The sequence below is a fragment of the Micromesistius poutassou genome (assembly GCF_964030765.1).
Source record: "Micromesistius poutassou genome assembly, chromosome: 19".
Taxonomy (NCBI): Eukaryota; Metazoa; Chordata; class Actinopteri; order Gadiformes; family Gadidae; genus Micromesistius; species Micromesistius poutassou.
Genome location: NC_140289.1, coordinates 12,237,573 through 12,254,020, shown reverse-complemented (window position 1 = coordinate 12,254,020; position 16,448 = coordinate 12,237,573). Strand labels below are relative to the sequence as shown.

At 47.4% G+C, this 16,448-nt stretch overlaps 1 protein-coding gene across 1 annotated transcript; it reads right to left on the bottom strand.

Moving 5' to 3' along the window:
* Positions 1-634: 634 nt before the first annotated feature.
* Positions 635-6,302, bottom strand: sesn1 (sestrin 1; the record flags this gene model as incomplete). Its single annotated transcript, XM_084484314.1, has 3 exons — positions 6,213-6,302; positions 5,457-5,780; positions 635-703 (listed from the first exon to the last, which is right to left on the bottom strand). Exons 2-3 carry the CDS (start codon positions 5,733-5,735, stop codon positions 635-637), a joined length of 348 nt encoding a protein of 115 aa, XP_084340440.1. The 5' UTR covers positions 5,736-5,780; positions 6,213-6,302.
* Between the last annotated feature and the right edge of the window lie 10,146 nt (positions 6,303-16,448).

Genomic DNA, 16,448 nt, shown 5'->3' with positions numbered 1-16,448 from the left:
CAGTCTCTGTAGGCCTCCAGTGTCACTCTACTAGAGGAGCCAGCAGGTTAGCTAGCTGACCTGTTAGCTAGCTAACAGGTCAGCTAGCTAACCAGCTAGCTAACCTGCGTATAAAACACAGAACCCACATCCATGGTCAGAACACAGGAAAGAAACAAAAATCTAGCCAGTTACAATCTGTAAACTCATGATAGAACAACAAATGATAGTGTAGAATCAATACTTTGTCAATGATATGCATGTATACATGTCTATTTAGCACACATCGTTTTTCAACTAAACAACATTTTGAACCAGGAAAAGTTAAAAGATTTGATCTCATTCACTATTTTATTTTATTTTATTTGACTCTGCAATCAGGCTAAAACTGTTAACACAAGTTAAATGTCCTGTTAACAAGATGTGCTGATAAGTGATTCCCCTCTCCTCCACATCAATTCATCTTAGACAGGACACGACACACAACCATTTCCACTTATCCACTCTTTGATGTATTGAGTCTGAGCGGTTAAGAAGCCCTGTGTCTATTTGATGGAGGGAGAAAATATCAATGATATAACTGGTAAATGGTTGGTATATATAATAGCTGTAAACGGTGGCATGAGGCTGACAGGCCCTCATCCCGGGTTGTATCCTAATAGGGCCTCAGACTGAGAGCTGGCCCGGGGCCATGGGCCACCTGATCCGCCCAGACCTCGCAATCCTGCAAGTTCACCGCCATAAATCGCAAAGGGGTGTAAACACACACAAACATAGCCACTCACATAAGAGCACACGCACACACAAACACACAGGCTCACTCGTGCAAACACAACCACACACCCAGACAGGGGACGATCTAACACACACACACACACACACACACACACAAAAAGATCTTCAATACAAATGCAGGGGCACGGCAGGGTGTATCTATATGCACTTGGTTTAAGTTTGCTGAAGTGCTCTAATAGGGTCTAAGGGGCTCTCTTTTATTGCTCGTTTGCATCAGATGATTCTCATTGTGTCCGTGCCAGACGATCATGGACACCTAGCACAGATGAAGGGAACGTTTTCTAGCATTCATCGTCCAAAAGGAGCTGAGCCCAAGGTTAAATCGTACTTCAAAGGAAATAAGACTAGGATTAAATGTAATTTATTTGACTAAATCACTTTAGGTTTATAGGGATTCTGTGCGGGATGTTGAAACGTTCAGAAATAATTAGGACTAAAGGGCCAAATAAAGTAGACACTTCCTTTGATGCTCTTATCAGTGGTGTGATGCATTGTAGTTTTTTGGTTAGCGAGAGATGTGGGATTATCTTAATTCGGCTAGAAAAACAACATCACATGGCCATTCATGTCTTTATTTTCTGAACATTCTGCCGCACAGTGGATCGCCCTCTTCCCAAACCTCTAATACAATCTATAACAGCTTGGATGGCAAAGCCTCCGCCAGTGAGTGAGTGAGTGAGTGTCTGTCTGTCTCTGTGCGTGTCTCCCCCCCGCCCCCCACCTCCAGTCAAGATCTTGACAGCATGAGAGATGAGAGATGTGGGTCTCAACACGACTACTGGACTCTGACCTGACCCTGTGGAATCGGGGGAGGGAGGGGGGGGATTTGATCTCACTCCCTCCCCAAATGAAGAACTCAAATACCCACGAAGTTAACATTTTCAGTCCAGCTTCTGCGGTGGGTGAAAAGCTATCACACTCTTTTCTGGTCCGAGCTGGAAGATTGAGTCCCTCGGGGGCTGTGGGTTGTGGAGGTGATGGTGCTTCTTCACTGAAGACTGCTGTGCAACTACAGGAGGAGATGGCAAGCATTTCTTAACCCTCCCCGACCCCCCTCTTGCTCTCTCCAACCCTTCCCCCACCTTCTTAAGCTGATTTTTCTTCTCTTCTTTCTATAATCACGCTCGCTGCCAGCCTCCCACACTACCCCCCCCAACAAATTGAAGGTGCAGAAGAGGCCCCCAAGACACCCTGCTCCCCTTGGACCCCCACTAGGATTATACAGGGTGTTAGATCGCCTCTGGTGCGAATAGTTGGCATGAAATAAATGTTGGTCAACAAGGCGAGGCGCTGTATGTATATGTAAAGTGTGTGTGTGTGTGTGTGTGTGTGTGTGTGTGTGTGTGTGTGTGTGTGTGTGTGTGTGTGTGTGTGTGTGTGTGTGTGTGTGTGTGTGTGTGTGTGTGTGTGTGTGTGTCTAAGTGCAGGATATCCCTTATCTAGTCTTTAGATACGCTTCCCAAATGGATTGACAGTGACCTGATTCCACACTTCCAGCAATTGATGTGCCCCCCTCCCCCTCTTCAGCAGACAGCTAAACCACCAGGCTGTCCCTGGACGCAGGCCCCACAATGGGGTTCAGGGGTGGGCTCTGTCTGGCTGCCTTCCACTAGCCATTGGTGGCGGCTAAACCAGCGTGTCTATTGTCTGGGCGGCACGATTATCATTGGTTTGGTTTTCTGTGTCATCTTCAGACAGTATTGCAGAGGTGGTGGCCATCTGCACACACCTCCGGATCCACCCAGCGAACCGGTCCCTGTGATCACCCAGACGATAAGAACCACCAGGTCAATCTTCCTCTTTTAAAGGTTTACTGTGGTCTGCTGCGTACCACTACACCTCAATGAATGCATCACGATGCAACGCTCATTCCTTTAGTTTCTCATCAAGCTCCTTCTACGCTGAGATTAGATGAGCCACAGTTATAAGCCTATTGCCGCCGTCTCAGTGCTGCAATCAACCTAAATAATAATCAACCTGATGGGTCAAGTAGACCCAGTAGTCAAATCACGGTACAGCAGCTCAGTACTGGAGTGTCATTTTACGCAGTTTCATCTAAGAGCGTTGATACTTCTTCAAGGGCCCCCCCCACCCTGACTCCTCACTAGCGGTGGGGGGCCCCTAGTCAGGGGTGAAATCCTCCTTTTTATTGTATGCATTGCACAAATCTCCCCTTTATCAAGCTCTGAACTTCACACCGACTGGTGGTGGTTTGATTTAAACCGCTAACAACAACGTCATGAGTTCTGGACGTTCAAGTTGGTCGTCAGAACACAGGGGTTGTATTGTTGGTTAACGCTATAGTGGTTCATTGATCCAGCCCACTGCCCACGGTCAGCATCAGAGGACGACCTCGTAGCGATCCACTCTGAAGACACCAAGCTGAGGAATCCTTTAGGTACTGCGTTCCACTGACTGCCCTGGACCGGCAGAACAGAGCAGGTGACCTTAGCAGCCGATCAGAGAAGCTGATTGGACCAGCACCCTGTATGATGAGACCAGCCTGATCTTTTCAGATGTATTTATTATGCGAGTTAACATTGCAGGATTTCACAATGGTGTAATTATACCCCTCACAAAGAAACGCGTTTCTCTCTCCAGTCCAGCTGTCCAATACTGGGGTCCTTTCATCAGCCATGGGAATCGGGTGGCCAGAGAGAGTGCCTGCCCATGTATAGTCTGCCCACCATATTGGCAGCACCAGAACAAACGTGAGCCCTTGTTTCTCTCGATGAACATGTGCGCGTGTGTGTGTGTATGTATGAGTGTGTGTGTGTGTGTGCCAGGGAGCGCTTGAACATGCACCAAAGCACAGAGGGCCGAAGCGCCTACCTCCTGCTACGGCTCCAATATGCATTCAGTCCACGGCCCTCAGTATGAAGTCCCACGGCCCTTCAGCAGCGCTACCTTTGGCTCATGTTTACTGCGTGTCGGTCAACAGGACTGCGTGGGTAATCGTTTTTGACCCCGCGAAGTTTCACCTCGCCAGAGCCTCGCAGCGGACAGCTTGTGGGAACATGACCCCCTCCCTGCATGACCCTTTACCCACCACATAAACCCTTCCCCTCCCCCCCTCCCCCCAGTGACTTTTGACTCCCTGGAGCTCATCAACACATATGACAATACGAGCAAGCACACAGGCCCGAACGCATTCCCAGCCCAGGGAGCCCTGACAAACAAACACACCAAGCAGGATGACTGCAGCGTCGCAGGAAAGACAACAGAGGCAGAATACCAAGTGAGGACAAAGACAGTATCAGAACAACTGCAGAGGTCGCAATCTCAGTATCCCAGGTTTTCCACCACCAACTGGACAAGCAAGAAGATCAACAAGGCATTTTCAATCCAAGGCATATATATATATATATATAGAATAGACCCATAGCCTTGCTAATATCTGAAGTTGATACAAAGTCATTCTGTTGAAAACTGGTCAACCTAAATGTTCCTCTTGGCAATAGAAGGCCCACACTGTGTGTGTGTGTGTGTGTGTGTGTGTGTGTGTGTGTGTGTGTGTGTGTGTGTGTGTGTGTGTGTGTGTGTGTGTGTGTGTGTGTGTGTGTGTAGGGTAAGCAGGGACAGTGTGGGCATTCAAGGATATTGTGTTAAATCTGTAGATCTGCTGGAATTAGTGATCTGTCTGATCCCATGCCCTGCATCCCACCCTCTGAACGAGAGAGAGAGAGAGAGAGAGAGAGAGAGAAAGAGCGAGAGTGCAAGAGTGCGAGAGAGCGAGAGATCGGTTTACTTTGTTGATAGGGAGGTGCTTCCGTGTGCATCTGTGTGACCAAGAAAAATGTGCTGCCACACATGCCTCATGTATTTAAACCTTTAGCAAAACTCTGCGGCGATACAGCTTAGTATAATAGAACTGTGTGTGCACTACACTGTTAAACCTGCAAAGCAGCTTTCTTCATTGCTCTGTCTTCTCCCAATGTACATCAGTATAAGTAGGGACTCAAACTACTGCATATGTCCACTGCCCCAGTTGTTGGTTTATCTATTTGAGGAGGTTATGGCTTAAACCATAATTAAGTCAGCGGAATAACTGCAGTATAATGGTTTCAATGCATGCACAGTAGACTTGTTGTGTGTGTGTGTGTGTGTGTGTGTGTGTGTGTGTGTGTGTGTGTGTGTGTGTGTGTGTGTGTGTGTGTGTGTGTGTGTGTGTGTGTGTGTGTGTACACCAATGCACTTACCTTTAGGTTCTTCAAACCACATAACACCAGCATGACAAATGTAGCATTATGTTCCGTGCCGTTTACATTCTGAAGTACGTAAATAATACCTATAGTGTCATACAATCTGGTAAATTGACACTTGAAGATTTCAATTGTGAAATTGTGAACGTATGTCATGTGCATGGGTGTGAACCTAGTACATTTACATGTACATTCTGACGCTTTTATCCAAAGCGACTTACAACCACTCATTCAACCATTCACACACCGACAGCAGAGTACCACAGAACCACGCAGGGCGACAGCCAGCTGGCCGGGAGCGGTCAGGGTGAGGGGCCTTTCTCAGGGACACTAGCTACTGCCAGCTACCGCCACCCCTAGCAAACCCTTCACTTTGTGAAATCAATAATGTTCAGGAAAGGTTTGGATCACAGGTCCCAGATTGACCCTCCGGGATAAGGTGCCGTCCTATCTTCTCACTGGAATGACATAGCGCCTTACCTGGGCGGTCTGCAGGAGCCAACCACACCGCTCTCGGATGTCCTGGAAGGGGCAGCGCTTGGACAGCATGAGGAGGTGGGCCAGGATGCCGTTGAGGACTCTGTGGAGAGGCCCCTGCGAGGCGGGGGACAGGGGGCCTGAGGCTGGCGCGGGCCCGATGGCCTCCACCCTCCTCATCAGCTCCAGCTGGATGGTCTCCATGGCGGTGTCCCGGGACCCGGCGTCGCGGCTGCTGAGCCCGTCCCAGCGGCCCACTGCGTCCTGGTCTACCACATCCATGTCCGAGGGGAGGTCTGCTTTGTGTGCGTTACTTTCAGCAGGAGACTGAAACAAAAAAAAAACAAAGCTAATCAATGGTTTAAATTACTACACAGCATTATGCTTACTGAAACGGTGCCTATAATAATAATGCATCAAATGTCCTCGACTGTAAAAAGCATTATGAACAACACCTACAAAAACCAGAGCATATTGACTGTAGTGCAGACCGAATGCTAGTTTGCAGTTTCACAAGCTCATTGTATTGAAATTAAGACACGTTCCTTGCCAAAATGCATTTACAGAAGATAACGGTTTGGTGTCCAGCCAAGATCATGCACCAAAGTGTGCCAAACAGTCCATTCAATCTCTCCCAGTCTGCTTATTTTTGTTTTATTGTGATGAGGACATTGCTGTACCAGTGCTCATAACACAATCATTGTAGAGAACTACATCGCTTCAGCTAGAGTGCACAAAGTGTCATGACCCTTTACTTACTTTATTCACATTCTTTGGTGATCCGTTGCAGCGATTTCTTCCCTCGGATCTGACCACCCGTCCCAGTGTAAAAAAAGAGAGGAGGCTGCAACTAAGTGCAAGCATTTGATTGACGACCGAAGGGTCCAACTACCAGACTCGCCAAACGTGACAGGGTGGTTCTGTTCGAACGACGACCAATAGCTGTTTTGTGGGCGTTTCCACTGCTGCAACCCTCTGCAACGCTCATTCATGGGAATTTGATTCCCTCGCACATCGCTCTGCATTCGGCAGCTAAGGATGAGAAACCTCGTGGACTACATCTCCCGAGATGCTCTGCTCTGCATCGCCCTTCACTTGTTTACCCCACTTGGAACCAGAAGAGAAGTGACCGACGGCCAGACAGACCGACGGCCGATCCATAGAACTGACACAAAATAAATTTAAATAACAAATAATAATAATAATAAATAACATTTGTTTGAAATATAGATATTTGTAGATACGTGGTACGTATTTATTCAGAATATACCGAAAATATAATTGATAAACATTAATTCGAAATGTACTTTGCAAGGCTAACATAGAAAATACCACTGCAAAACGTTATAAATCAGTTTTTGTTTTGGTCTTAAGATGCGCTGATTGATCAATATGTGGCCAATGATGTGAGGGTGACACATTGTTGAATCAATCATAACCCATATACCCTGACCTGCTTCCAGTGCAGGATGCATTGAATTTATCAACATACAATATACAGTAGGCTATAAACAATATAACTACATGATTAATTCATGAAATACATTATTTTGTGATATTGCCGTTTTCACACGTCCTCCGTCTTTTCTCTGCATTTGTATATCAGGAGGTTCGACCGTGAGGGTCATTCACACTTACTCACACTTGATGCCCGATATGCGGACATCGGTGTCGCTCAGACATCAGTAGAATCGACAGGGGGTTTAGGGGGGCGGGCTTGCAAGAGGTTCACAAGAGGCGGGATAATTAGAACGGCCCCTGTCACTCTGGTTTGTTTTGGTCTGACCGCAGACAGCAACGGAGGCAGAACGGGCAGAACTCAACGCGATCATCTTAAAAGTTGCAGCAGCAATGCATCATATATTCCGTTGGTCAACATCCGCATCGATCGATGAAAGATTGGAGCATGAGTTAGAGACAAATAGAAGAAACGACGACGTCGTGAATGGCTACGTCGTGAATGACGTAGCCGGAGAAAGAGAGAGAGTATATTTTTTTTGCTTAATTTCACATATAACAAACAAACACAAATGTAGTTGATTTTTGTGTTTAACTGAGAAAACAGGGAGTGGAAAGCCGGGATCCTATAATGTTCAACTGTTGTAAATAATAATTGTTACGAGAGTAGCGTATTTGTGTACGCGAGAATAGGCGTGTTTCAGGTTGTCTGCATTTGAGCACATGCATGCACGAAACTTGAGAACATCCGCCGGAACTAGTCAGAAACACGTCAAGTTACCACCACGTCAAGGTAACGTCAAGTCGGACACTGTGCACTTCTCGTAGTTGGAAAAAGCATAGTTTGGGAGAGGGCACGCCTCTTTGAAAGGAGTTATGTCATTTCTCACATGGGAAATTCCACATGGTTATTCCAACCAACTAGGGCAATGTTTTGATATGTTGAGGGGAGTTTCTTATGTTTGCAGCCATTTGAGACCATATGCACAGAAAAGCAGACGGACGGAGTTACCCTGGATCTCCCGCAAGTTTTTAAAGCCATGGACACCTGGTAATAACGAGACGCCTCGTCAGTGATGACGCTCACAGTTACGCGTGTTCCCGACAGCGACCGTTCATGTGCACTGCGTTCTAATCTAATCTAAAAGTTCTTCACAGCGGGGGGGTTTTTATCTGATAAAAAACAGTCAGAACTAAACAGAACTTAGTAGGATCAGTTTCAAGTTTGCATGCCTTTATTTCCTTGCAGCCTATATCACCTACTATCCTTTTGCTTTTATTTATGAGAAGCACATTGCATTGCCACTGTATGAAAGGCTACACTTGCCCTTATCTAGAGCTGGTTTACCAGTACACAATGTTTAAAACTGAGCAAAGTCAATGCCAACAGATGGTTACAACGTCAATCAATAGTCAAGTATGTGATATGATGGTTGATTCTTTTATATTGAGTAAAACTTTCATGTTCCGCCATGTTAATGCACGTCACTAGTAAACCATACGTCACCAACTGGGCAACTTTGTATCAAAATCTGACCCCAGTTGCCGAACGGAAGTTGAATCATTAGAGCGTCATGAGGTGTCGTTCACGAGAACTTTCCGACGTCGCGAAAATGTTTTCCCCATAATTCCCAGTGATGTGGACGCACCATATCACCAGCATTTCTGACGTTTTTATCCCAAAATGCATTATGTTATGTGAGGCAACGCAATGCATGCTTGATCATATGCCGCCTTCAAAGTTTCCGGGAGTTGCGGACTCCTCCGGCTGCTCTGCCGGCGGAGGAGTCCGCATACGACCGAGAGGTCGGAACAATGGAGTGTCTGAGAAATTATATGGACCCGAAGTGAACTGACAGCTGTCTGCTGAAACATCGCTTTCTCCTCCATGTTCATTTCAATCTGGACTTCAGAGAGTCAAAGCCAAAGTTAATTTCCCCCATGGGCGAGATAAACCCCACTATGAGTCTTTACTTGTTGTGGAAGTACCCGAGAATCTGAGAACCCGACGCAGTCTGTAAGATTCATAATATCAGAGAATACTCCCATCAGTTCGGCCGCGGCGCAATGAATGAATAAAGATTGTAGTTATTTTACAACCTTGTTGATGAGAAACATTTAGAAAAACATGTACTTTTAATTCAGCCTTGGGTGAAATCGAAGCATAGTGTGTACTGAATGCATGTTGATGATGATACACTCCTTATAGGGGGTAACTACATGACACCGGCTTCCTCCATCTTCTGCGCCAGCTTTTTAAATAAATTGCCGACCCGAAGTGAGTTGACAGCTGTCTACTGAAAACATCTTTCTCCCACTGGAGTAGCCCCTCCGCCGCCCGTCCATATACGGCATTCCCCGCCGCGGTGCAATGAATGAACACGTTGGGAGAAAAAAACATTGATTTTGACAGATGTGCCCGAAGTTATTACTTTACAACCTCGTTAATGACCCACATTTAGAAAAACATGTACTTTTAATAACATGTATTTTTGATTGACTTGGGTGAAATCGAAGCGTAGTGTCTGTGTGCTTCCACCTTTAATGAATGCATGCCATGTGCGCTCCCGCGGCCAGGACACAATTCTTATAGGGGGTAACTACATTCACCGGCTTCCTCCATCTTCTGCACTACCTTTTTAAATAAATCGCTGTTTCTCGTTTTCCGACGGCAACAACAACACGACTATCGTCTCCTTCTACTTCCGGCTCATGGCCCCCGGGAAAAGATCTCGAGCAACGAGAAGATCTCAACGCATAATCCAATCCCATTCCGTACATGCACGCTTAACTCGACTATGAATCGAATTATCTTCTTAATGTTCTTACTTCGACTATGAGAAACCCAATTTGATTCGATTTTTGCTCGACTAAGGTATACATGCATCATAGTTGGACTAACCCAATAATTCGACTTTCTTGAGTGTCATGTAAACACACTGAGAGAAAAGTGTCTTGGTTCTCCTCCACTTGCTGGCATGTATAAAACATTTAGACAGAAGCATCACAATGTTTACAATCAAATCACCTGCCTTGTCCTTAATACTACATCCAAAAATAATGTTTTAGGTTCGGACCTTATGCCGCCTTCAAAACACGGAGTTTGCAGGAGTTTCGGAGGTCGGACCTTCAGCTCGGAGGAAAGTGCTTTGAACACTCTGTTGGGTCAGAGTTTCGTGCAGAAGTATAGCAACCCAAGTCCTCCGAGATCACGTCACAACAATGGATGCCCATTTCACTGTCATTACATTGATAGACTAAAGTGAACTTGCAGCAAGCATTAAGAGGCGAACTTAACACCCATTCTAACATTTGCATTACGATACATTGCTTACAATTATAAACAACCCCCTGATAAATTCTTGCTCATGTTCAACCATTGCAAGCAGTTCTAATAACTGATTAATCTCATTCAGCAAAGAGTGTAATTGTTATGAAGTCTAGTCACAAACTCTGTTTTTCCGTTTTCATGTCATAGCCTACACACTGAGGGGCGTTTCCTGAACGCTCTTATTTCGGAAGAAGGGAAGATTTGCGTAAAGACACGTGACGCCTCTTGCACACTACCTTCGTCAGTCGACGGATGGGCGAGGGCGTGTCTGACGTATGGGGGAGTATCTTTGTGGACACAGCCTGCATCCTCTCCTTGCACCAGGTGTTATAAAGCCGGGTTTTTCCTGCGTCTTCCTGCTTGTTGTTATTGCTAAATGGATCACGTAGTCGCAAGGACAGTGTTGCCCCTGTACGTGTACACAGCAATCGCCCAATTCTTAAATCCATTAAATCCATTCTTAAATCCCCCGCTGCCAGCTGGCTTTTTGACATTTCCACGGCGGGTTGTATCACAAAGACCATTTCATTGGACATTGTCCAAGTAGCGGCACACTAGTGTATTTGCATAACCGCGATCTGATTGGCCGACGGACCCGTCGCTTCCCGAAAACTTGAACATTTCTCAACTTTTGACGCAGGCCACAGAGCCAACTTGACGGACGGACCCACAATGCATTTCGAGGGCGCCCCATGCAAAGTAAATGAGATGCGTTCGTTGACGGAGGTAGTGTGCAAGAGGCGTAAGAGTTTTCGAACTGCCAAGTTTGGAGTTTCGTGCAGAAGTAAAAGCGCGTTCATGGTCCTGGTGATAAGGAGACGGCTTGCCAGTGATGACACTCACGCTTACACGTGTTCCCGACAGCGACCGTTCATGTGCACTGTCCTGTTTATGGATAGGTGCGTATTATAGGTGCGTATCCGCACCGTTACCCCGGGTTGCGTCTCGAAAATTAACAGGGTGCAATCGGGCAGCGACGAAAACACGTCGGCGAACTGGAGTTGCAACCCGGCAACGTTCGCCACCTGGCACGCAGAGAGATGCTCGCTCAAATCGACCGGAGGGGTGGGACCTGGAACATGGACCTCCGGCCCGAACTCATCTCTCTCGGGTAGCGTCTTCACCAGCGCGACAGGGGCCAGATCAGTCCACCTCTTAAGGAGGTTGATGTGGTATATGTTTGCTTCCACTCCTGTCCGACCGCACTACCTCGTAATCCACATCCCCGACCCGCCGTGTGACCACAAAGGGCCCTTGCCACTTAGCGAGTAATTTGGTGCTAGACGTGGGCAACAGTACAAGGACCTTATCCCCCGGTGAGAGATTGCGTAATCTAGTCCCTCTGTCGTACAGGCGTCTCTGACTCTCCTGGGCTCAGTGCAAGTGCTCCCGTGACAATACCACTAGTGAGTGAAGCTTTGCACGCAAGTCCATGACGTATTGTATTTCATTTTTGCGGTCGCTGGACTCCTCCTCCCAGTTTTCTTTAATGAGGTCCAGGACGCTCCTGGGCTTGCGCCCATAGAGCAACTCGAATGGAGAAAACCCTGTGGAAGCCTGAGGCACTTCCCGCACTGCAAACAACAGAGGGTCTAGCCATTGATGCCAATTTCGAGCATCCTCGTGTACAAACTTACGGATCATTGACTTCAAGGTCCGGTTAAACCGCTCACACAAGCCGTCCGTGGCTGGGTGATAGAGGCTGCAGATGGCCTTGACGTTCAACAACCTGTCAATTCCCTAAGCGTGCGTGACATGAAATTGGTGCCCTGGGGACTCATGTACTAAGACTTGCGTGGATTTATGACTAAAACTTTGCGGACGCCAAAATCTGGAAAGCTGCTGCACACAAAAAAATCTGGATGTATCAATCCTTGCGTAAGCACGATTTCACGCAGATTCTCTTTGTACATCCCAATTAACGTGAAATTGAGTGCACATGCACGAGCCCGACTCTCCACCCAGTCTCCTCCCTCATTTAATATGCTAATTAGTATAAATAGGCCTGCAGTAGTGCCCTCGTTAGGAGAAATGCATAGTTCCAAGAGGATAGCTCTTGGGAATCCGAATCGGCTGATAAGCCAGTCATCATCATGAGCCAAAAAATCATAATAGTCGTGGAACACCCGTTAATTTTGAATACGACCATTCGCAATATCTTCTAACAAGGCCAACACTGCACACACGCACACACACACACACACACACACACACACACACACACACACCGATTATAGCCACATTTTGCGCATGCTTTTATATTCTCATTTATTTGGATGCATGCTGACGATAGGTTGTTCCCATACACCCAAGGTGTCAATAATATGTAGGCCTACATAATTCGAAATTGGCCGACTGGTTCATTGATGGATTGATTTTAAGTAACAATGGCTTGTGCTTACTCCACTCAACATCACATAATAATATTGCAGTCAAGAATTTCACAGTAAATGCGTGAAGAGAGATCAATTAGCCCAGATGTCATGCGTGGTCCGGAAAATATGTAACGTTTAATAAACAAGCCATCACTGAAAATAATATTGCTGGGGCTTCCTTTTAATTTCCTTTGAATTCCAATATTGACAATTTATTTTTATGAGTCTGTTTAAGTTTAGCCTAACAACAGTGTCACATTATGCGTCTCGACAACAATAACGCATGATTGAAGTGCATTTAAGATCACGCATCCCGACGTTCAAATCCACTTTGAACTAGCCTCATATTGCAATATTACTTCATGACTCGTGATCGTGTAGGCCTAACGGTGTTGCACTGATTTGCCTCTATGTGCCGCCAACTGACAAAATGCAGCAGAAATGTGCGTAAGCCAGGCATTTAGTTTGCGTGAAGAACCGCACTTTCTCACGTCAAGTCAGTCTTTGTACATCCGAATGTTTGCGTGAGAAGTTACTTACGCAGCTTTTTTGTGCGTAAGCAAGCTTTGTACATGAGGCCCCTGGTCAGTGAGAAAGAAAGACTATGATATGACATGAAACAATGCCTGTGCAACAATCTTCGCGGAGATGTTGCGCAAAGGAATTGCTTCTGGGTATCGGGTTGTGTAGTCGATCAGGACTAACACAAATTGATACCCCTGTGCAGAACGTAATGATGTCCCAATAATGTTCATGCCAATGCGGTCAAAGGGGGCTTCTACCAGGGGGAGGGGCCGCAAGGGAGCCCTGGGGACGGCCGGGGGATTTATCAACTGACATTCGGGACAGGAGGCCCACCTCCACCCGAATCCCCGGCCAATAGAACCAAGCCATTATCCGGTTAAGTGTTTTATCGTACCCCAAATAGCCCGCCATGGGGCCGCCTGGAAAATCATTTCCCGGCGGCTCCTAGGCACCAGCAATTGGGTGACGTCCTCCTCACTCGGTGTCGCGACACACCCGATAAAGCCTATCCCTAACCACCACAAAGTGTGGGTAAGTGAGCACTGCGTCTGGCTGTACCCGGGTTCCATCAATAGCTATCACTTGGTCGTAGGCTGAGCATAGGGTAGCGTCCCGAGACAGCTCCTCCACCTCGGGTTGAGGATCCCCGTAACAGCCTGTGGAAACCCAGCCCAACCCAACCCAATCCAACCCTAGAATCAGGGGATGCGTGAGGCTCGGACTAACCGCCGCCTTGACTCTATGCGTTTTATCCCCATAAAGAATTCCGATAGGGATACGCGTGAACATCCTCATGTATACACCTCACCATAACGCTAGATGCCTCTACCAATGCCTCGGATCGCACCAGGCGCTGATGGATCATGGTCTGCATGCAGCCCGAATCCAGAAGCACCTGGTACGTACCCCGCTGTATCCTCAACAGGATACGCCTCGCCTGGACCGTGGGGAGGAGACGGGCCACCGGCGACGCGGACGACCTGCTCTTCCGGGTTAAGGTCGAGCTGGTCCCGGATGGCCCTGGCGAGAGCGTCATAGTCTCGTTGGCTCACGGCCGGCAGACTGTGGGCCGCGAGCTGGGCGTCAGGAGAGGCAGGAGATGGTGAGCCCACACCTGGAGACCTCGGCCACACCCTGGAAGGCCTCCAGGGATGCCTCGCCATCGTCTCGGCGACTGATCCATCCTTCACACTAATAGAGTGCCGAAGTCCCGCCCTTTCCGTTGGTCCCCATGGGACCTATGAGATCGTAAAATATGAATGAGTTTCAATGGAGAGAAATTAATTATTTTCTGGTCCCAGTCTTTATATGCCCCCGATTACACACATGTTGTTTGTGGATTTAAATGATCATTTTTCATGCAAAGAAAACTACAATTTATCGTGAAGAAGTTTGATACTGTTAGGTTTTCTTTGAGGCTGCTTTGTGAACTACAGCTCTTCGCTGCTCTCGACGCAAATGATCAACGTCACCACCGCACTTGGAACTCTGGTACAGACATGGCGATCTCTCTGCTCCACTTCACTTCACTTTTTTCCAAGGGGAGGATAGCAGCGTCAAAAGAGGTGAAAACCGTTATAATTCGGGGCATGTGGAGAGTTTCAGTTATGCCGATGGGGAGATTGTCGGTCTTGTCCACGCCAGTCACAGAGAGCATTACGTCACATACATGTAGTCTTTCTCATTGTGTATTCTCTACAGCCTTTAACTGAACAATTGCACAATAAACGGTCAAACTCTTGACATGAAAAATTTAAAGCATATAAAGACTGGGACCAGAAAAGAATTACTTTCTCTCCATTGAAACCCATTCATATTTTACGATCTCATAGGTCCCATGGGGACCACCGGAAGAGGCGGGACTTTGGCACTCTGGCAGTGTGTATGTGAGCGACGTCAGCGAGTGAGTGGACGAGCAAGTAGAGCGCGTGTCTCAGTTTAGTGAAGTAATGAACGGTTGTGTCTGTGCAAACGTGTACTGTAAAGTTAGTGAAACTAAGAATAAAGTACCCAGCCTGTCAAGAATCGGTGCTCGACTAAGGTCTGGGAGACAACAGCAGGAAAGGTGTAACATAATAATAATTTAAAGAACATTTTCTATATACGCGTGCAGCTGTGAACTCATGTATTGTAATTTATTGTATGATGTGTACTTTTAGGGTTACGATTAGACCTATCATTTAGCGTTCACCACGAATGACTCTGAAAAGCAGTGCCAACATTAAAATATTTTTAAACCATTCAGCGAACAAAAGGCAACATATAAGGTAATTAGTCTTTTTTCAGGATGTCCAATGTCAGGATATGTCGTTCACATATACGGCCCGTCAGGAGAATAGCAGGCTAATAGCGGACTGTACGTGTATGTGTGACAGCAGCTTGGTCTCAATTGAGAAGTTTGAGGGGATGATTGAAGTCACATTAAATAGGGATTGCCCGTGTTTTTAAATAGCTTTCTTAATCGTCCCATTGTATTGCAATATTTATATGTATTGAAATGTTCTTCTGGTTCCGACTGTTCTATCTATTGTACATTTGTATTTCTGTTTTCATTGTATTGTAGCGTCAGGGGTTTGGGAGATGGGGGGCGGGGCTTGGCGGAGGGAGCTCTCGAGGGCCAAGCGGCCAGAAGCGTACGCCATCCCAGATCAGGAAGAGGAGACCGCGGTGGACGCCCCTGGAAGGCGTGTTCAGCCATTTTGGGGCACCAGAGACACTTGCATAGCGACCAGGGGAGAAACTTTGAGTCTGGCGTGTTCACAGCTACGTGTGAGCGCCTGGGTATTCATGAGACCCGCACCCCTCCCCACCCCTGGTGGGACGGTTTCACCGCACTATTGGCCAACAGCTGGCCATTCTCACCGCACAGGGCGGGGGTGGGGCAGAAAAGAAACTAGGACGTGACGAGCATCGGCGGGCATTTCCAGGCAGGAGAACTAGTTTTGGTTTTCAATCCTAAAAGGACGAAGGGGAGATGCCCAAACCAAGACAGTCCTTGGGTGGGGTCCCTTACCACCTAAAAGGAGGAGGGTGGCACTTCACAGAGACAGACTGGCTCCATACCGGGGGGCCGCAGCCCCTGCCTCCCCACAGCCCATCTTCCCGTTGGGGCCACGGACTGTCTCCATGCTACAGGGGGTTACCACGCCTCCCCGCTATCTGATAACCTTGGCTCCCTGTCCGCCTTCCCCTCCCCCTTCCCTGTGACTGATCCCCTTTGCCCCCAGTCCCCCTGTCCCCTCCCAGTGGCTGAAAATCCCATACCCTTTAACCCGGAGTCTCAGAGAGGGGGTGGGGTCCTCGACG